The sequence below is a fragment of the Rhinatrema bivittatum genome, chromosome 13, assembly GCF_901001135.1.
Source record: "Rhinatrema bivittatum chromosome 13, aRhiBiv1.1, whole genome shotgun sequence".
Classification (NCBI taxonomy): domain Eukaryota; kingdom Metazoa; phylum Chordata; class Amphibia; order Gymnophiona; family Rhinatrematidae; genus Rhinatrema; species Rhinatrema bivittatum.
Genome location: NC_042627.1, coordinates 22,672,235 through 22,695,480, shown reverse-complemented (window position 1 = coordinate 22,695,480; position 23,246 = coordinate 22,672,235). Strand labels below are relative to the sequence as shown.

Genomic DNA, 23,246 nt, shown 5'->3' with positions numbered 1-23,246 from the left:
GCGGCTAACTCTGGTCACGCCTTAGGGCTGTCCTAAAGTTAGCCGGATATACTTATCCGGCTAACTTTAAGATAGCCGGGTATATTTAATGGCGCAGCGCCACTAAATATTTCCATTAAGTTAGCCGGATAGCTATATCTGGCTAACTTAACTAGCCGCTCCACGGCTAAAAATTGGCCCCACTATACTCCCTCCAGTAGCCATATTAATCTAAAATGATACAGCCAAAAGATAAATTTAATAAACTGACCATCCTTAGTATGAGATACCAGATAGGCTGCGGAAGGGGACAGCACATCAGTGGATGTAACATTAAACCGGCTCATGAATGCAAAAACCTCACAAGCTCATACAAAGACAAGATAAATCACATGGGATGCATGAGAAAGTTCTACAAAAGACCAAAAAAGAACTACTTTGCACGAAATGCCCCATATGTTACTAGGCAGCATGAACAGCATATAAAAAAGCAATTTAAAACAGTATCTGTGTATAGATATACATACTGTACATAAATAAATATGCAACAGTACACAGAGATGTATGTGGGTCAAATAACTACAATTGTTCTGGATAAACAACCTGTCAACCAGTTTTGTATGAAGGCTCCCCTAGATAAGAAAGTAGTATTGCCATCTTCAACACTTTGTGGTACAGGAAAAATAGAGATGTTAACTACAACCATTCATTAAATGTGTTACCCAAAGTAGAGATGTGCATTCGTTTGGGAAGAGTTAGACAATTTCAACGAAATTGTCTAATTCATCCTGTTTCGGCAACCCCGAAAAACAAAGCAAATTTTCCCAAAATTTCGGGAAATTTTGTTTTTTGGGGTTAGTGCGCGCTAACATTTCAATGCGCACTAACCCGAAATTCGGAGTGGCCGAAAAAAAAAGGTCCGAACTACTGGAAACCGAAATTTCCCACAGTGGGCCGATAACGAAGGCCAAACCGAAAGGTTCAGCCGAAGCACATCTCTATACCCAAGTAATTTTATTCTCAAAGTATCATTAGAATACTATGGGCCATGGCTAGTTGATAACACCCCCCATAACATTAACTTAGAATGATGTGGGTTCTAGCCGACCAATCATCTTTTTCCCACACTAACATCAGAATGCCATGAGCTCGCTCCAGCAGCTTGCTATTGGTTGAATTCACGAAGATTCCATCTTCCTCTAGGAAGGAGCTTGTTGACGACAGTCTGCTTTGTCGGATTCCAGTCCTGCCATTCCAGCCAATTCCATAATTATCCCTGAAACAGAGAGAGACGCTAATCATGGGCATTCTGAACACTGTTCATGTGTGTGTGAAACGCATGTGTGTGTGAAACGTGCCAGGTGCTGGTTGTGCGGCCATTGCATGGTAGTGAGCTGAACAATGCCTGATTCTGTACGCACTGTGGGGGAGCAGCTAGTTTATTGGCACTTTGTTGGATTGGGGGTAATATTGCTCCTTTCTGTGTATATGTGCTTGTCGTATATATACAGCAGAGAACAGACTGGTTGCACAGCAACTAAGTATACTTGAAATCTGCAATTGTGTGTACATATGTGTGTATGAAAGTGGGGTTTGTATTTTCAGCTGTTTGTGGGGTGGGAGGAGAAGAGCGAATAGTGGGATGCATTAATGGTGTGACGCTATTATAGCATCTGCTGTGTGAGGAAATGCCATGGAGGACAGCAGGATATTACACGTGTATTTCCAGCGTAAGCAGATTGTGCCTGATGTACTAAAGGTTTCTTACATAGTCAAAGACTGGAAAAGAAAGTCAGGATGATCTGAACTGTTATTACTTATATATCCATTAAGCCCCTATACAACAACCTCATGCTCCGAGGCTCGACTAACCGCTGGGCCTTCTCATTGATTGTGTTCACTCCTTGCAGATCAGAGAGTGGCGTTCGAGGGCTTTTCCGTGTGATGCCTGCCGAATAAAAAAAAGATGTTTCCGGTCACCACTTTACAAAAGTAAAAGAAATGCAGCACGATCAATGGCAGCTGTGCTCACCCCAGTGACATCACCATCATGTATGTGACAGTGCATGCTATGAATACAACAGACACGAGACCTTCTTGTGGCTGAAATGACACCAGAACAATGTTCTCAACATCGGCAGTAAACACAGAACCATTTTCTTTTCTCCAGTGTGAGCCCTGCTTGGAATGTTTGGTGCTGGCGACGATAACCTGCGGGTAAACAGCAAGAGCTGTCCACATTTCTAGAGAAGTTACTGGGCTTCGCAAGCCCTCTCTCGTTTGTTGCTGAATTAGAAAGGACTTATCTAAGCACTGTAGCTGGTTACAAGAGAAAAGGAAAGCTGGTATTATTTGCTGGAAGGTGGACTTCCTGGCAAGCCTGTGATTCTCAGCGAGCTGCTCGGATATCTATGTGGTATGGTTCCTTCCAAATGACTTTCAGGGACAAACGTCTCCATATTTTGTAACTCAGGAACCAACCTCGTCTATAAGGTGCCTGACCTGCCAATTCACCGTCTGCAGCTGCCCCCATTCTGTAAGCGAGCCGGCGCTAGCTTGAGTGGTACACACTTGTTCGTAAGGGGTAACAGTGTAATATGAATGAAAAAGACATGGCACTTCACCCACAAGCACTTGATTATTTAATTTAAAGTTGCTGTCCATTTCGCAATGCTACTGCTTTGCACAAAACTACACCGCACTCTCTTGGGGCCACAGCATGGGTTGGACAGGCTGAAGAGGTGGTGTAGTCCGGCCCAGGAACGAAGGCTGCTGCTGCTGACAACCAACGAGCGGGCACTGAGAGCACGTGCCAGCGAGGAGTACCCCCCTCCAACCTGCAAGCCCGTGAGCTGTCTGGGGGCGGGGTAAGGAAAGCCCTCTAGAACACCCGAAATAAATCATGCTCCCTCTCAAAGTGTTTAAAAATGAAGACAATGATTTTTTTTCCTATACCTCTGCACATAAAAGTGAGACACCTAACTGGATTTCAGCCCAATTGCACAATTCTGCAGCGACACCGCTCTGTCAAAGCCGGTGATTGTACTGTAATTCTCCAGCTATAATTACAAATCATCTAGAATATCTTGTACATAGTTTTTCAGCCTGAAAAGAAAAGGGCATCAGCCTAGCTCAGCTTTCTTCTTGGCTCTGCAGCGAGCTACTCCGTCATAAAATAGCTCATATGCACATAAAAATATCAGGTTTAGGTTTAAATATGCTCACTGACATAGCAGGCGTACGTTATGGAACATTTTCTGACAGTAAAACGAATGAGTTCTTCCAAAAAATCAATTTAAATTTCCTTTCTGCCTCTAAGTTGTGTCTCCTTGGCCTTCCCGCACTACCTTATACGTACAGGCATCTCATGATCTATGCATTGACTTTTTGGATTTCTTACTCAAAACTGTATTTAAACTAAAGAAATCAAAGTTCATTACAAAAAGAACTGCATCCTCCAAATTCTGACAACATTTCCAAAAGCACACACAGCACCTTGCCCTGGCTAAAGATTTTTCAGTCTAAACTGCTGGCTTTGAAATTCTTTCTGTGGCTCATAGGAATAACTCTGGACCATCTTCCAGCCAGGTTTGGAAGATGGTCCCCAATTCTCTCTCGCAGCCTGGGTATGATTGAAGGCTCCAGGGCTGGATTTATGATTTTGGTTCCCCATAGGCACAAGGCAGCCCCTTTGAAGCTGTTTCAACACACTACCCCCTAAAGCAAGCAGGAGCAAGCTCCTCTTTGGTCTGTGTGTCTGGCGCCTTCAAAATCTGGCACCCTAGGCAGTTGCCTATGCCCGAAGTCCAGGCCTGCTTGGCTCCGAGATCCCCAATGACCTCACACACTGCATGAACTAACCAGACACAGCAGCCAAGAGCAAGTTGTCGCCGTGTGGGAAATAATTTGTAACTTTTCAAAGCATGGCTCTAAAAACTGAAAGAAAAACAGGGTGTCCCCCAATAAAATTAGATTCCCTAAATGGAATAAAAAAAAAAATCTGCCCCTAAGTGAAAAGGGCTTCCTCTTCCCTACAGATTACATGGCTGCAGGGGCAGTAACATTACCCCCGGGAGAATTCCACATTCCCCTACAGGACATGGCGTGGGGACGAGGAAGGAGCGGCAACTGCCTTGGCCTGCACAAGGGATGGAGAGGAGGCTGCAGCAGTGTGGGCCTGCCTCTGTGCTGGAAGAGAGGAGGCTGCAGTAGCAGCCTTGACCCGCCTGCTGGGATTGATGAGGGGATCAGCGGGGGTAGAGCCTGAAAGACTGCCAGCTTGGGGGTGGGGGAGGCAGAGAACTGGGGGGGATAGAGGAACCGAAAGCAAGAGAGCGAGCTGGGGAAGAGGAACAAAGAGTGAGAGAGCTGGGGAGGAAGTCTCGGGGGGGTCTAGAGAGAAAGCTAGGGAGGTCTGACAGAGTGAGGGGGAAGAGAGAAAGAACTGGAATGGGGATGCTTGAGCCTGGGGGAAGAGAAAGCTAGGAGGCCGAGCCTGGGGTGGTGAAGAGAGAGAAGGGAAGGAGGTAGAACTGAGAGGCAGGGGAGGGAAATGAGCAAGTTGTAGAAAGGGGTTCAAACTCTAGTGGGGAAAGAGTTGGGGGGGGAGGGGGAAGAAAGGGAGCCTTATGATGGGGGACATTCTGCACAAAAAAATAAATACGGTACCTTTTTTTTTCCCCACATCACATTTTAAATTATTTCTCAAAGACAGTGATTATATTGTGTAATTTGAACAAAATCTGCACAATTCTAAAATGTGCACAGAATTTTGTTTATTTATTTGTGCAGAATTTCCACAGGAGTATAAAAGTGTGTCACCGAGTTCCATGTAAGATAATCTGATGTGCTCCATGCTGCGGAACAGCTCTCGTTACATGTTACATGTTATTTTTCAATGTTCAATGTTCGATGTAATCAACCCCGGTCTGACCTCCCAGACTGGGGCAATCTTTTCGTTTACTGTAAACCGGACTGATTTGTATTGTATACAGGAATTCCGGTATATAAAAATTAAAAATAAATAAATAAATAAATAAATGAAAGGGGTAAGAAAATGGAATTTTCCTCTCTTGGCATGGATTTGAACTTTAAACCAAATTAAGCAGCAATCAATTTATAGCAAAGATCCTTACAAAGAAGGAGCATGATATTTGACTCTCCAACTGGATTATTTTCCCATAAGAGTGATTTTTCTTTTGTGGTTAATGACATAAAAATGTTAAAACGTTCTAACATTTTCTGATACTAGTGAGGATTCTGATATTAGTGAGAATTCTGATACTAGTGAGGATTCTGATACTAGTGAGGATTATGCAATTAAAGTCTATGGAGGAAAATAGGCAGGCACGAATAGGATTATCACTCTCAAGAGGCAAATAAGTTGCTACCCAAACAAAGCCTTGAGCAAACTGGCAGCGGAGGATGGTAGTGGCAACTCGACTCCAGCAGAGGGCAATCAATACGAAAGGAATCAGTGCGAGGTGGGAGGATCGTTACAGCAGCTCAGAGCCACGGTCAACCAACGGCAACAACCACGTGCTCTTTTCCAGAAATCCTACCAGTAAAAACCTGCTTCCATTTAATTTTGCCGCTTGCCAGCCCAAAACAAACAAACAAAAAAAACTGAGAGCTCTGGCAGAGAGCAGAGTACACGAAACATGACCAACTTCTCTAAAGTGAGCGAGCCTACAGCAATTCAGTTCCACAGATACAGGGAGTCCCAGAAGCCCTCAGCCGAGAGAGAGAAGGAAAGCAGGTTGGATTCTGGAGGGCTTAAAAGACAGAGAAGAAGATTGCTGGAGTGTTTTCCTGTGAGAGCATCTTTGGGGGGACATGATTCTGGGCATTTTCCTTCCTCCTCCTCCTAAACGGAGCAGCGGAGTAAGGATCCCTGCCTCCTGCCACGCATTGCGTTCACTGACTACAAGTACAGAAGTTATTCCATGTCTACTGTGCTCACCCCTATTCCTGCTTAAGACATAGATTTAATTATAAAAACAAAGTTGGCTTATGTGTGGCTACATGAAAGAAAGGGGTTTCATTCCCTGCTGCTCCTCTGTAACCGGGGCCCTGAATTCATTGCAGGCTGTGCTAAAAAGGCCATGTTAATACTGCTCTACTCCCTAGCTGAGGCTACTGCATTTCTATGCCTTGCAGGAAGCCACGGACATGGGTTATGTTACCTCAAGCCCTGCAGCGGATCACGGACAAGGTTATGGTTATCACACAGACATGGTTATCATACCCCACGCCCTGCAGCAGCTCACAGCCATGATTATGGTATGTCCATGCGTTCAGTTGGTGGTGTCAGGTGAGGTTACATTCCATGCTGCCGTGCTCCTGTCCTACTGCACCCGGAGCCCAGTCATATCAATTAGTACCGCAGGCAGAAGGCCTGCATGTCATGCACATCTAGTTGATTAGGTAACAAACAGAGGAGTGAGATGCTGGAAATGGAGACCAAGTGCATTGTTCCCATTTCACCATAAAGTCCGACCAAACAATAGTGTTCACGGCATCACTGCAAGTGTCCCATTGGAATCACACCGACTGAAAAAAAAAAGCATCTGCCCTTTTCCACAGGGTCATCAAGATCAATTTTATAACTGCTGTTACAGCATTAAAAGAGAAAAATCTACTCTTTGAGCAGCCATTCAATATATGCAGCTAATACAATGCAAAATTCCAAAGAAGCCATCATGTAGGCAAGAATGAGCCACATACATCATCACACACAGTATGGAAAAATAGAAAGATACTAGCCACTCCAATTCATTCATTGGCAAAAGCACTGGATATAAGGCAAGTTGGTTTACCTTTTTAACATTTCAGTGGGCAATTTATAACAGTGGGCAGTAAAATGACACCCTGAAATAAATGGACATTTGTAATGTTTCGCAGAGACCCACAAAACTCCAAATATAGTACGTCAACCTTGCCCTTCTATGTACTTGTCTCCAAAAGCATACTGTTTCCTCAAGGAGAGCCACCATAAAGGCAGCTACAGGAGTGGGGTCTCTAGAATAATTACATGGAGTCAAATGGAGGCAGGTTCAACGCATGATGCTTGACAATTATATACCTAGTGGCACTGCCATGACCCAGGCTTGAGGGTGCAGTCAGTAACACTGAGAACAAAGTGACTGTAAGGGTTCCAACGCTCTAAGATCTTATTCCTGATTGGGAGAGCGATCTGCTCCTCTTTTTCAATACTTTGTTCATTGCTACTGCTGGTAACAGGAAGTGAGGGCTCAGCCAACATTTTCAGGACTGTCAAGGGTACTGGCTTTTAAATGAATGCACTTTTCAAATTTAAAGAATCAGACCTAGATCTGTGCTGGCCAAAGATACCGTGAGACTTCCAGCGGCAAAGAGTCCAAAAATCGCCGATTTGGTGTTTCAAAGAAGTGAATGGGCCAAAACGGCCCAGATAAAACGGTTGCTTCCTACTCTCCTCCACATGCACTTGGTTTCCATTTCCTGGTTGTGTGAGTGTCATGGCAGAGAGGATTGTGGGATATGGTGCCTTACTGTACTTCTCCTCCTTGCATCTCTGCAGAATCTCTAAGCTCCTCTGATGGACTGGGTGATGGAGAAAGCTAAAACTATCCACACTTTTCAAAACCGCACCTGGCACTGCATCATCATGCCCTTGAAAGCAAAATAAAAAGAACAAAGGGAGAGAAAACAAGAGAAAGAGAGAGACAGATTATATAAGCAGAAATCGCAGAGAAGAAAAAACAGTGCTGCCAAGTGACCCACTTTTACTGGAGAGAACGTTTTTTTTTTTCCCTTTAAATGGACCACGGTGGTGCAATTCATAAAGTAACACTGCCCATGAAATCAAATGTAATGGGTGTAAAGCCACTGGATGCACAGACCCTTTTTGTCTCCTCGGTTTTGTGTAACTGATTGCAGACTTTTACCTTTCTCCTTCCTGGTTATCATAATATCACATGATTTATCTCCTCTATCCCGGGTCTGTTTTGAATATTATAAAGTTAGTAGTGATATTTCTGGCGCAAGCTTCAATTTAGTGGAATTCTGTATTTATTCTTTTTAAGATTTAACAAAAGGTTAACACTTGCTGCTGAGTGTGAAAACAGTTCATTCCATTCCACCCCTACTCCTTTACACTAATGGCTTAGTAGCATGTGGAAAATCCGACAGATTCTAAAATCTATTTAAGAAAGAACCCAGCAAAACAAGCTCTCTTGCAAAGCAAAGATTTCCTGTTGAAAGAATAGATACAGAGGGCTGGGCCAGGTTCCAATCCCGCACTGATCTCCTGCTCTTGGGCAGATAAGGGGCTGGCAGTACTGTGGAGGCAGTGTTTGCGGTCCTTCCGGAAAGGAGGAGGACAGGTCACTGCTCAACAGCGACATCTACTGACCAAGGTCAGGGAACATGCCAACAGGGTTTTGAAGGGAGCCTCTGAGCTAAGGGCTGTTGCGACAACGGCTGGGTGATATAATAAGGACAGAAATTTGAACGTGTGTATATACATCTACATACAGACAAATAACCTTGTGGAAATGCTTTCTACTCTTTCTCCCCAAGTGGCCCATGTCCAAGTCTGATGATAAAAGATTCCCCTTTTAGAAAAGAACAGGAATTAAATGTACAGTAAATCAGGGTAATTACAGTGTCCTGGGCACAATAAACCCTCGAGGTTCACGACACAGTTATTAAGGCAGCCACAAGCAACTCGTCTTACAGTACAAATATCTGAAATTTAATTTAAAAAGGAAAGAAAAACATTCTGAATGGAAGAAAACACATTCTTTTATATGAGTTAAGTGTGACATAAACAGCCAGCTTTCAGGACATAAGCAATCAATATGCAGGGATCTACATGGTATGTCATTATTGAAACTGCGCTTGGTCCAGGATAAATTACTGTAGGTGAGACCTATTTCAGGATAACAAAAAAGCACAAACTATAATACTTTTTTTTTTTTTTTTTTTTAAATAAGCAAAAGTATGAGCCTTTCCCACAGTGGCAAGTGAAAATGGTTCATAACTGCGAGATCCCTTAAAACATTCAGACAAATGAACAATTTCATTGGCTGAATGGCATTGGGTGAGGCATATTTCTAGAAAAAAAATTAAAAGAAACATTTTAAGAAGAGCATAATGGCATCGCCTAACAGCAAAAATGCTAGCAGCAGATTTTTATGTTGGCAGGATTATAAGGGGAAAAGCCCCAAACTACTGAACCCAAACAAAGAAACAGTAGTGTCCAAAACACATGGGCTTCCACAGTAAAGATATTTCGCAGCTGGACACGGTTACTAACGCAGCAGAACGCAAAGGGTAAAAAATGTCTACATGAAAAACTGTGGAGGGAGAAAGTAGAGACGACACATTCCGACTGATTAGATGTAGAGACCACAACTGTTGTATCAGCAAAGTAAGGATTTCACTGCAGTCTGGGCAGGGAGGCTGAGAGCAACAGAAAGCCATGACAGGGAGAAGAAGTGAAGCGGGTGGAAGACAGATAAAAGATGAGCATCTCCCAGCTCCGCACCAATACTGTCTCTGTCCCTTCAAGGGGTCTGAAATGTCCTCCCCAATTTAGGGAGCTCTACAGGAAAGAAGCAGCTTGCAAAAGCTCTCACAAAACAATCCTGTGCTGCCCCCGTTAGCAGTCACAGAGAAGCCGAGTGAAGTTTCAAGCACTCTCTCATGAAGTTAGTTTGCTCTCTGCTCTGCTCCTTGCTTTCCCGTGGAGACTCAGCACTGGGCCATCTCTCGGGTTTCTTCAGTGTGGAGACTCTGAACTGGTACTTGGCATTCTTCAGGGCACCTACTCGATCTGCGCTGCTGTAATATGCCTGCCACCCTGATGCCGAAGTATATTAGCCCTCGCTTTTCTGTACCAAGGGGGAGACTCTCTTTTGCTCACAGCAGAGGAGCCCTGTATTACACCCCCTGTCTCTATACTGCAATGAACGCCCGCTAGTGGTGAGAGATAACAGCTCTGGAAAGATATCATCTACTGCCTGGTCAGTGAGAGGTCCTCTCTTAGATCAGTAGAGCTCTGGTCTCTAGACCAGGGGTGGGCAAAATGTTTTTTATGCTGGGGCCACATTATACAATGTTGTCCATGACAGGGCCTGGGGGGGGCTTTGGTGTTCATCATTAAAAGCACATCGTAAGTACAATAAAAAAAAGCAGAGCAGAATTAGGCCAGTTCACATTACAACCCAACATACAATTAGATATATATTAAAATTCTGGTGTCACTTCAGTAAAACAGAATCCTTCACTGCTAAACACTTTATAAACTGTAACACAAACCCCTGCAAAAAAAAAAAAAAGAAAAAAAAACAACAAAAACACACATCTAGAATCTTTAGCAAACCATAGAATTACAGCACTGACTCTCAGGACTCGAACAGCAGCAAATATGTTTATGAAAAGGCAGCAATGCAAATATTACACAGGCTCCAGAACTCTAATACACCACGTATTGGAATAACAAAACAAGCTGGAGTGTTATCAATCCCTCAGAGAAGCTACACACCAGCAGAAATACCGCACCTCATTTACACAGGAAGAACACAGACTGACCCTTACCTAATACAGAAATAAGAGGCTACAAATTAGAAACAGAAATATGCCAACAAAATCAAACTAGAAAGCCCGAAAAACCATACTCTAAACCAGTAGTTCTCAACCTTTTTCCCATCGTGACACACCTGACAGGCCACGCTCACATGTGTGACACACTGCTCATTACAATTCACGGCGGAAATAAAAAGTAAAGGTCCGGTAATTATTTGTATTGTTTAAAATGACACAAGGAATAGATACATATTCTGTCTGAACAGAAATTGCATAAATAGTAAACAACCCACACCAAAACAGCACCAATTTCCAGCACTTAAACAGTAACCACCTTACCTAAGAAAAGGCAACACTGAAAATATTACACCAGGCCTTAAGACACCAATACACCTCCTATTAGGAAAACGGACAAAGTCAGGCTGCTATAGAGCCCTACACAGAAACTACACGCCAGCAGAAAACCTCACCTGAATCACATGTGCTGACCCTCACCTAACAAAGAATAAAGAGACCAAAACGCATAACTAGAAGCATGAAGACAAAAATGATTTAGGAACCTCAACAAGCCAGAGTCTCTGTATGCAGTGTAATAAAGGAAAAAAGAAACATCACCAATCCTTATAAAATAAATCAAGAAATATAAAATCAGTAGCAGTAAAACCATACTAACAAAAAGAACAGATTATTTCGAAACAGCTGATGAGTGGAATATCCAATAATTAAAAACTCTTATCAAAAATTTCTAGATACCAATAAAATATTTCAAAATAGCAGACACAAAGACCCAGAAATTAAAAATAAGGATACAAAATTGTTTTTGCTCTGCATACCTGGGACCATTTGATATCCAAGTGTCCTGAAATTGTTTTGAATTAGCAGGAGGAGGGGAGGTTTGCTTGGAACTTTCTCCTCTCTCTCTCAGTCACATACCAGCGCTCTCTCTCACACTGGCTCTCAATTACACACCTATACACACATGCTCTCAGTCACTCACATATACACATGCTTTTTCTCTAACTTATATAGGCTCTTAATTACACATATACACACATGCTGTCTATCTTTTCAGGCTTACACACACACACACAGGCTTTCAATCACACACATACATGCTGTCTTTTTCTCTCACACACAGACTCTCATTCACATGCTTACAAACATGTCCTCTCTCTCTCTCATTTACACACACGCTCTCAATCACATACTCACATGCTCCCTCACCTAAACCCGCTCTCAATCGCACACAGACACACATGCTCTCTCTCTCTTACTTATACACACAGGCTCTTAATCATACATGCACATGATCTCTCTCACACACAAAGGATCTCAATCATACAAACAGGTTTCACCCAAACCTTTCACACAAACAGGTTTTCAATCACAAACTTACACATACAGGTTCCCAATCGTAAACTTCCATTCATGCTCTCTCTCTCTCACAGGCAGGCTCTCAATCACAGACATACTCTCTTTCACATATATAGGCTCTCAATCATTCACATACATGCTATCTCACTCACACACACACACACACACACAGGTTCTCAAACACACATGCTTGCTTGCTCATTCACTCTCTCTCCCTCCCTCCCCGGAACTAGCGGCAGCAGCAGCCTCCTCCCAACCCTAACCTCCTTTATTTTCAGCCCTCGCAGAGGAGGAGTTCCATCGGCCGCGGGGGTTGACGTTCTTCTTCATTTTTCTCCGAGCCACGCTGCTTATTCCTCCAGCTGTGCCTCTCTTTTCTTCGGGCAGACGCTGACCACACTAGCATGGTCTCTTCTTCCCGCACCTGCTGCTCATCACGTCCTCTTCCGGGCCGCGGGGAATGGGAAGAAGAAGAGACCATGCCAGTGCCGCTGACTCCAGCTGTTCTGCCGCGTTCTGCCCGGGCTGACAGCATTTTAAGTCCCGGGCGGAGGAGGACCGGGGAGCTGTCGGGTCAGCAGGGGACCGGGAAGTGTGGCGACACATCTGCGTGTTCTTGGTGACACACCGGTTGAGAACCACTGCTCTAAACAGTGGAACTCTAAAGAGCAAGCAAAATACAAAAATATGAGAAATGTACATTCCCAAAGATGGTGTATATATATATATATAAATTTAATTTTTTTTTTAATTTTACCTTTGTTTGCTCTTTTTTTTTTCTACCCAATTACTGGTGATCTCTTTTTTACATTTTTCCTTTGTTGGTCTTTTCTTAATTCCTTTTTCAAGGTCTCTCCTTTTTCTTCTCTTTCCTCCTACTCTTCCTTCTTCACACACCAAAACAGGCTCATGTTTTCTTACGAGCCCCTTAACACAGCACAAGCTTTCTCTCACATGCTCTCACACACATACAAACTCTCACTCTTACATGCAGTCACATACAAACACAAGCTCACTTTCACATGCTTTCACACACATACATACTCACTCATATGCTCACACGCACACAAACTCTTATACACACACTCATGCTCACCCAAACACAAGCATACTCTCCAATGTTCTCCCACAAGCACATATAAGCTTCTCTCTCACATGCTCACACACACACACAAAGTTCTCACTTGCACATACTCTCTCACTCTCAAATACTTGCTCACACACACACACAAGCTCTCATTCTCACATGCTGTGCCCTGCCACCCCCCATACACATACAGGCTCTGTCTACCACTCACACATAGAGGCCTTTACAGACCAGGCTCCCACTTTCTCTCACACACACATGCTCCCATTCTTACACACACACACATATAGTCTTTAGCTATCAACAGACCCCCTTCTTCAGCTGTAATGGGATAGGATCTGCAGCAGCCTCGCTGACCTAGGCCTTCTCTTTAGGCTGCTGTAAGATGGGATCCATGATGGCCGCACTGACGCAGGCCATCTCCTTAGGCCCCCGTGAGATGGGATTTCAGGTAGTCTCGCTGACGCATGCCTTCTCTTTAGGTCTCTGCAAGATGGGATCCATGGCAGCCTCGCTGACGGAGGCCTTCTCCTTTGGTGCTGCAAGATGAGATCTGCTGTGGCCTTACTGATGTAGGCCTTCTCCATTGTCTGCCTCACTGTAGCATATCCTCTTTCACCATTGTGTTATGGGATCCAATGTGGTCAATCTTCAGGCCTCTTCAGGTGTTGAAAGGCTTGGCAGGCTGCACCTAATCCTATTTTTAAAAGACTTCACAGGCCAGAAGGACGGTAAAGATGGGCCGTAGTTTGCCCACCCCTGCTCTAGACCATAAGATAACTAGTTCTAGCTCAAATTGAGGTGACTGATCACAATAGCAGTAACAGCGTTCTTTGCGTCCTCTTTCTTCACAGCAGTGGAACAGTCTATTACTATATCCATCTCTGTTTTGCGGAAACAGGTCACTGCTTTCCCAATTTGTGTGCTTTTTCATGAATGAGTAGCATCTCTTTAGGCAAAAGTGCCTACAATATATTCTGTGGTTGAAATGTCAGGATTCAAAGAGCTTTTTTTAAATTCTGGAAAATAAATATAATCATTACAATAAATGTAGGGAATAACACATAGCAGGATATGCAATTTTGAAGATATACACACATGCTTCAAATGTGATGAAGTATAGGGTCAAAAGCAGAGTCCATTCAGCAAGTGAGAAATACACACATACAACTGCACAATCCGAAGTATGTTATCTGACGTTCTCACATCTAAAGATGACACCTCATGCAGCTTTATCTGCATGTGAAGCCATTTCCAAACATATCTAACAGAAAGCCTAAAAATGTATAATGTGCTGGAAAATGCAAGCATTTCAAGTTGACTATTATGTCCTTTTAATTATTTAATTATTAAGTTTTTTTTGCCATGCTGTATATGTTTTAATCTATAAACTGCCCTCAGTGTCGGAAGGTCGGTCTATAAATACTCATAAATAAATAAATAGCACCTGAGGTAGTTATCAGGTTTTAGTCTTTCAGTGAATTCCCATACATTCTTCTTGCCATATAAGATTGAATTAACATAGATCTTTTACTGTAGAATGCCAGTGTGGAAATTATGTGAAGTAAAATTGACCAATGCGAGGACACATGTTCATACTACACAGCATGTAGGACAAAAAGTGAGGTACCCGCAAAGGATGGTATAGCCAATCAAAGGTCAGCAACAGTAAAGAAAGCCATGGTAATCTAGCAACAGTAATCACGTATGATACTTAATGGAGGGAAAGCAAATGTAAAATTGGTAGTACTGCAACAGGTAGGGAAACTGGGCAGACTGGATGCATATAGCATTCAATATTCAATGGCACTTTACACATGTTTCCATATGGCCCCAGATTCTCCATGGATCCTTCTTTGTGAAACACTGTTCAAAGGTACAGTCATCCTTCTCCACTCCAAGCTCGGCAAGGGAGAACGATAACAGTTAATTGTGACTTTTGTTGATTTCACTGCCAAGTTTAGTGAGATGGTATACAGGGTAGTGAGCAGTACTATCCACTGTTACAGGAAGATTATATGGGTGTCATAAGAACATAAGACATGCCATGCTAGGTCAGACCAAGATCCGTCAAGTCCAGCTTCCTATTTCTGGCAAATCTCAAAGAGTGGATCTATTTCTTGTTACTCACTCCCAGGGATAGTGATAGCTTTCCCTAGTCAACCAATAATGTTTTAACTTTTCCTCCATGAACTTGTCCAAACTTCTTTTAAACCCTTCCATACTAGTCGCCTTAATCACATCTTCTGCCAACAAATTCCATAGCTTGACTGTTTTGCGTGAAAATGTACATTCTATGATTTGTTTTCAATCTCCTGGTTGTTAGTTTAATGGCGTGTCCCCTTGTTTTAGTATTATTTGAAAGAATAAACAAACATCCTTTATTTACCCATTCTACCCCACTCATGATATTATTAACCTCTATCAAGTCCGCTCTTGGTTGTCTTTTTTCAAATTGAAGAGCCCTAATCTATATAGCCTCTCATCATAGGGAAGCTGTTCCATTCCCTTTATCATTTCTGTTGCCCTCCTCTACACAGTTTCTAGTTTCGCTGTCTTTTTTAGGATGCACACAATATTCAAGGTGCAGCTGCACTATGGATCAATACAGAGGCAATATAATATCTGTTTTATTTTCCATTTCTTTTTGGATCATTCCTAATATTCTATTCTTAACATTTATTTCTAATATTCCTCACCACACTGAGCTGAGGATTTCTACGTTATGTCCATTATGATCACTATTGCTTAGTGATCCTTCATTGTAACTCTTGCACCAAGTTGTATGTTCCATTAGGACTAGATCTAAAGTAGCTCCCCCTCTCATCAGTTCCAGGACCAGCTACTCCATGAAACAGTCATTAATGGCATCTAGAAACTTAATCCCTCTAGCATGTCCAATCAGTACTAGGGTAATTGAAAACTCACATTATTATTATGTTGACAAATGTATCTGTCTTTTTAATTTCAGCTTGCCTTTCACAGTCTGTTTCTTCATCTTGGCCAGGTGGATGGTAGTATACACTCACTGCTATATTCTTACCTGTCACACATAGAATGTCTATCCATAGGAACAGCGCATTCTGTTTCCTACAGGACTTTTATCCGGCTTGACTCTATGCCATCCTTTATATATTTATATATATAATGCCATCCCTCCACCAATTCACTTTGCCTGTCGCAATGATATAATTTATATATTGGTATCACAGTGTCCCTTTGGTTAGCTTCCTTCCACTCTCTGAGATGCCTACTATGTCTATATCCTTGTATAATGCCATACATTCTAACTCACCAATCCTACTCTTCATTCAGACTCCTGGCATTCACATTTTTAAATATGATTTTTATTTGTATTTTTACTTATATCTGCATATTAGCAGAAGATACAGACAGCTTAGAGTGATTCACATCTGTGTGTTCTTTATTTACATCCATCTGGACTACTTTCGGCCTTAACCACAATCTCATACTGGGATATTTTAACTTCCCTGTTTTGCAAGTATCCTTGGAAAATAACTCCCTTGAATCATGGGCTTCTGTGCAACTGTCAGCTTTTCCCCATGTTCTAGTTTAAAATCTGTTCTATATCCTTTAAATGTTAGTGCCAACAGTCAGGTTCCACTTTGATTAAATGTGAGCCCATCCGGTTGGAAAAGGCTCCCCCTTCTCCAGAATATTCTCCAGTTCTTACCAAATCTAAAGCCCTCTTCTCTGCACCATCGTCTCATCCATGCATTGAGACTAATGGAGCTCAGCCTGTCTCTGGGGGTTCTGATTGTGAAACAGGGAGCATTTCTGAGAATGCAACCCAGGAGGTTCTGGATTTCAATTTTCTACCTAGACTCTAGACTCCAAAACCTGCTAGGCCAAGGTTTACACCTCTCCTGTTCCTCAGGAGAAGACTCTGAATAGAGGAGCTGGTTGCTGAGCAACAGGCTCCCCAGGTCCAGACACACCCATGATCAGAAGGTTTGATAGTCCAACTTGCAGGTTAAAATGAAAGAGGCTGTCAAGCCCCTGAACTGCCTCAGAACTTGTACGCATTGGTAACTATGTTTGCCTTGCTAATTCTTTGGATTTCCTTTTTGATGTTGACAAGAAAGTATTTTTGTTCCTGCTTATTTTGCTGCATTAAAAGTTGAATTTATATGAGCCTACCAACCCAATAAACCTATGGAACTGTTTCCTGGTGTGACTTCATCTGGCTGTTCTTCCACCCTGGCCAGCCTACCACAGATGGGCACTGGGCAAGAGACGAACTTGAAGGTAAAATGTGAGGGAGACAGATTCTACCAAGTTGGAATCCAGAGACCGTGGGTTAAACTTATAGGAAGTAACAGAGACTTGTACGTAGGGATGATCAAAAGATGAAATGCTAACTCACCCACAAATCATCAGCTTACCAGTTTTCTTCTCGACATATCGCTTCCCTGCCTGCCTGAAAGCCAACATGGCTCTGAAGAAGGCTCTTAGGACTGCCCAGCGAAAAACTGCAACAGGATCCATGCCGATCATTCCACAGATGAAGGCATTTTTGCTACTCCTCAAGAGCGCTACAATGTCTGGACGCATGTGATCTGTATTCTTCTCTCGGAAATCCTACAAATCAAGAAAGCAAGTACTAAGTAACAATGGAAACCGAATAATACATACCTACATATCTTATATTTTGATCATAAATGTACATCCTTTGGTCATATCGCAGCTATATAAAGCTTCATACCTCAATGGCCTGGGCTGGCTGAGTTGAAAACCATTGTTGACCACATCTAAATTTGCCACTGCATGCGTAAAGCATTATATAAAAACTAACACAGCTTACAGGAAACTGTATATATGACGGCGTTTTCAGCTTCATTTCCCCTTTATAATGGTGCTATGCTCTGACTGGGTCTAGTTATGGGTCACAGAAAATGACCCCACTTACACTGATCTGTGATTGAACTCCCACATACCCTAATTTGTTTTCTGGCAATACTATGGGTCACTGAACAGCTGTGAAACGGTGATTCTAAATAAAGGTAAAATCAATGTGCCTTTTGCAGGCAAGCAAGCACAGTTTAAAACATTTTCCCTGCTCCACTAACTTAGGGCCTTAGTCATTCATTCCCGAGAGCAAACAAGATTTGTGTTTAGGAACAACTTTGGTCTCAGATAAAATAACTTGAGGGTGGAACTTGTCAGCTGCAGCAAGTATACACAGAAAGAAGGGCTAGACAGCAGAAGCAAAGACACAAAAAAGCACAATCTATATTCTGAAATGTGTGTGTGTGTGTGTCTGTGTGTGTGCGCGTGACTGGAACTTACGGTGGCATTAGGAAGTAAAAGCATGAAAAGAGCCCATGCTGGACCCTCTGAGGAAACTGGGGCCTTCGAATGGAAAGCAAACCTCTCTACAGTGAATCGGTGAATTTCCAAAAATGCTGAGCTACAGTTAAACATTTCACATTTGTTTGTGTCTGCAGTCCGAGACTCCTGTGTGCAATGTAAATTGATTTCATTCCCTTGCCCTCTTGCCAGCTCTTCAAGTACAAGGCAGAGAATCAAACCTCACACCTGGCCTGAGGAAAGAGGCAAAAGAGACAGAAAGGAACTAATAATGCTGAACTCCTCTGTCCTACAGTATCTGAAGGGCATTCACTCGGAAGAGTCCGACAGGCAGAATATAAATCAAATAAATAATAAAACAAACAGCACTGGAAGCGCTGTTACCACAGATAAAAACATTGAGGGGTTTACAAAACTGTGATACCAGAGCGCCACGGTTTCATAAATCTGGTGAAGTTTTTACTTGTTCTGTCTGGCACGGCTGGGAACATCGCGTGTTCCTGGCCTTAGCAACGTCCAATGGCAGCCCCGTCACCCCTTTCATCCTAGGGCCACTGTCGTTTAAAGGAGCCACAGTGCCCTTTAGAGTCCCCTCACCTCCCTTTTAACAATATAATTGGTGCTCCTTGTGGCAACTCCCCAAACTCTCTTTGCACCCCTGATGAGCAGTGCAAAGGAGCTGGCACCATTCTGCACGATGGTGCTGGTGGGGCAGGGGCACTCCTGCCTCCACCAGACCCCAGAGGCTTGAGGGTAAGCCTGAAGAGGATCCAGGGAACCACTGACTAACAGGGGGGGACGGACAGACACTTTTTCACCTAAGGGGTAAGGCTTGAAGGCCAAGGGTGGGATTAGGTGCAGGTAACTTTTTTTTTTTTTTAAATTATTATTATTATTTAAGAACTGGGCACGTGCAGGGGGCGTCCGGGGAGCTGCCTCTAGGACCACCAATTATAATTTAAGAGGAGGGGTTGGGGGGAGGGCCTTTGAAAGATATCGTGGCTCCTTTAAATCAGCTCCTTCAGAGCACAGCCTGGGGTGCTAGCCTGCTGATGTTCCCTGGAGGAAGTCAGCTAAGCTTCTTGAGGGGTAATTAACTTTTAGGAGTAGCCCAGCTTGTAAAGTTTTAGCACAAGTCACATTGCTCTATTTGCACAATAACGAGCTGTTCTGTATGTGACACAGCTTGTTAATTTTTTTTTTTTTTTTACTTATAGTACTCCTGATTTTAATTGCTGTAAGGCAAATAATATGCAAAACAGATGGGCAATGCCCGTTATTTGCATAAAGCAGCGCTTTATTTGGCTTATTATAGCTTAGTAAATAGGTACTCAGGAGCACACTATTCAGTACAAAGTCCCTGAAATGCAGCCAACACCAAAAAAAAGTTATATTGGGCAAGGAACTGGCTGAGAGTAAGGATGAAGAGGGTGGAGATTAGCTCACTCTACTGAAGGCAGAGTGATCTGTGGGGATTCCCCAGGGCTTAGGGACTGGAAGCCCGTCTTTCCAATACCTCTATCAGCTGCATTACTACGGGACTTGAAGGAAAAAATAAGCTTGTTTGCAGATCATACTAAAATCTGCAACAGGGCAGACACACTGAAAGGGGTATACAAAGCAAAAGGGGACTTGAAAAAAATGGAAGAATGGCCAAGGGTTTGGAAAATCATCTTTAGTATGAAGAAAGTGAATAAAGTCCTATATTTATGATAAAAAAAAATCCATTTGCTGCTTATCAGTTAGAAGGTAAAGAACTGGAACTTGTCAAACAGGAAAGAGATCTCAGATGCCCTCAAGTTAACCAGTCAATGTAGTAAAGCAAGTGGGAAACCCAACAGCACACTTGACTGCCCAAGTGGAGGTATTAACAGGAACAAGGAGATTCTAGTGCCTCTGTAGAGGTCACTTGCAAGGTCCGACCTTCAATACTGTGTTCAGTTCTGGAGGCTGCACCTTCTAAGGGACATTGAGAGAATGGAGATGGGTCGGAAAAAGGCTACTAAAATAATACAGAGCCAGCAATGTAAACCCTAAAATGAAAGCTTTAAGATGCTTAAAATCTAGTCACTGAAGGAAAGAAGAGATGGGGTGGGAGACATGACAGAAGCTTCCAAATATTTGACGGTCTTCAATAAAGTAAGGGAAGGTGAAATCTTCCACAGAAGAGGAAATTCAAAGACAAAGGCTCATATCAGAAAGTAGTTTCTTGGCCACATAAGGGAAAGAGAATGCAGCAGTGACATTGCTTGGATCCAATTCTGGCCTGTAACACAGTTTATACTGCTGAACGTCAGCTTTCAAAGTTTACCTAAACAAGGCACTAGCTATTTTAATACATTCCGGGTAAATTCTCAATAATATACCTAACTTTTAACTTTCAGAAGTAAACTTCGAAACACACATAAAACACACAGGATTTTCACACACAGGATCCTGCTGCACACAGGCTTTGAACAGTGGGTTAGGTGGCTAAATATACACGCGCAACTTTACCCACTGCAAACGTTATGCATATAAACGGCCTGACGTTCATGCACATAGCTTTTCAAAATTCAACTGATGCACATAAATCCATCCTTGAACAGCATCTCTCTGGTATAATAATAGATATTATACCAGCATATAATATAATATAGATATTATACCAGAATAAGTTCAGCATCTCTCTGGTGAGGCTATAATGCTGGTATACTGCACGTAAGCATACACAGCCAGCTTGCGTGCATTAAGCTCTGACAGAGCTCGTGTACCTTTCCCCCCAATTGTTTCCTGTGTGATGCTTTCTGAAATACAGAAGTCATCTGACCTTTCCACTCCCCCCCCCAGACATGAAACTTAACAAGCAGACATGCAAAATGCAAACTTGTGACAGGGTAATGCTGATGCCCAGCTCATTAGAGCTAATGGAAGCTTCAGGGGCCATCAGTTTCTGTTAACAGGTCACCGCAGTGCCAGGGCTCTGGTGACATCATGTTCCGGAGGAGCCGCACGTTACTGACCTTCACGCCGTACTTCACTTTCCCTGCGTAGTGCTTTATGATAAAGGCAGGCTCCATTACGGCCGGGAAGTCAATGTAACTGTTTCCCTCATGCTGACGTTTAAACTTATCCAGCAGCGTCTGGTTTGTGGCTTGTGGAAAACTGAACAGAAAAAGAACAAAAAAAGAAACTGAAGGTAGATGCAATGCTAAAATCAGTCAGTGAGAGGAGCTGCTACACATGCAGATGATTAAAGATCGTTAAGAATATTCAGCAAAGGACTACCTGCTCCACGCTCTGCTATATGCGGAGCACATGGGTAATATCGGAGAGGACAGCAGAAAAAGATGTGCTGGCCCCTCCGGTCTGCCCAGTTATTACTGTCCACACTGCCAAGGACATATCCCAGTTGCCAGCCGTATAGCAGGACCATCTGTAGACTGTCACTCCTTATCCAAGAGGGTTCTTTGTCATTTTCCTGGGTAGCCAAGCCAAAATCCACTTTTTATTTCACAGTGAGCTCCACGAGTCCCACAATAATAAGAACAGCCACCAATACCAGCTTAGCTGTTATTTGAATATCCAGCCTCTTCTTAGGTTGTCCCACCACCACTAACCCAGGTACAGATGTAATGAGCATACCCCCAAAGATACAAAATAGAAGAAATGCCTCAGTACATCTGGCCAGTAATGCTGTATTTATTTGCCTGTAACAAAGTGAAAGTGACAGCAGGGACAGATTTAGTTTTTGTGTTGTGCCAAGCAAGGAGGAGCTGCAGAGCTCCACCCCCACTTCCAACATATCCCTGCACCACAGGAGGAGGAGGAGCTGGATTAGGGAACAGAACAGATTGTCTTTGCTGGGCTGCCCTGCTCCAGCTTCAACCCCTCCACTCCTGGTAGGGGATGGTGGACTGGAACAGGAAGCAGAGATTCAGAGAGGCTGGGGAGGGCAATAGATCTTCAGCCAGCTTCTGCCCCCAGATTTCTGCCACCTGAGGCACAAACCTACTGCGCCTGCTGGCAAGTCTTAGGCCTGAGTGACAGTGTTTAACTTAAGTTGTGCTGCAATGCGGTGATGAAGTAATGAAACAGACTCTTGCGGGTCAGCGAAGCGCTCGTTTTACTTACAGGCTGCTCTTCTATGTGCAGAAGGCCGGCTTTACTAATCAGCCACCTGCGGTCACTCAACAGCAACGCAGCGCCGTGATACGTGTACAGAGGATGTGGTTTTGTATCGGCTGCTGGAAATCACTTAGCTGTGATGCTGTATGGGCATTCCTGTGCGATTTACTGGTGGGGGCCAGTGACAGGTGCACAGAAGATAATTGATTTTTATAAAGTGGCTGAGAATACTACCACACTGCCATTTGGCAGACGGTATTAAACGACCGTGCATCAGAAGCTATTAGTGCACAGTGAACATTTTATTTATTTATTTATTTTTAATTTTTATATACCGAAGTTCTAGTAGGGACTACAAATCACTCCGGTTTACATAAAACGAAGAACTGCTCAACAGATAGCGGAGCTTTACATGGAACCGTATAACATATGGAACAGTATAACTGGTTGACAATTTAACATAGTGCTAAATAAAGTGATAATATTTTAACTGGTAATAAATAAAGAAATATAATATTTTATATAAGAAGTATAACTATTACTATTATATAAGAAGTATAACATACCATGAGACACAATCCAAAGACAAAAAAAAGCCTTAATATCTGCCAGCATCTCTATATGCTCTAGGCTCACCGAAGCTTCAACTTAACTGAACATACATTATGGGGCAAAAAGTTCCATTTTTTAAAAAAAACTTTTAAAAGCAAAACATATTTTTATGGCTCAACATCTTGAAAATACAATAACCTAATCCACACTGTGCATTAAAAGCATTTGATCTCTGGGCTCAAAC

General features: G+C 42.9%; 1 protein-coding gene across 1 annotated transcript in view; it reads right to left on the bottom strand.

The window, feature by feature from the left end:
• The window catches only part of MYO9A (myosin IXA), a 324,407-nt gene that overhangs the window by 130,182 nt on the left and 170,979 nt on the right, over positions 1–23,246 (bottom strand). The window contains 5 exon segments of the mRNA XM_029575878.1: positions 1,112–1,255; positions 1,852–1,927; positions 7,513–7,632; positions 17,419–17,614; positions 21,346–21,487. Of these exon segments, the coding sequence (XP_029431738.1) occupies positions 1,112–1,255; positions 1,852–1,927; positions 7,513–7,632; positions 17,419–17,614; positions 21,346–21,487 (678 nt within the window).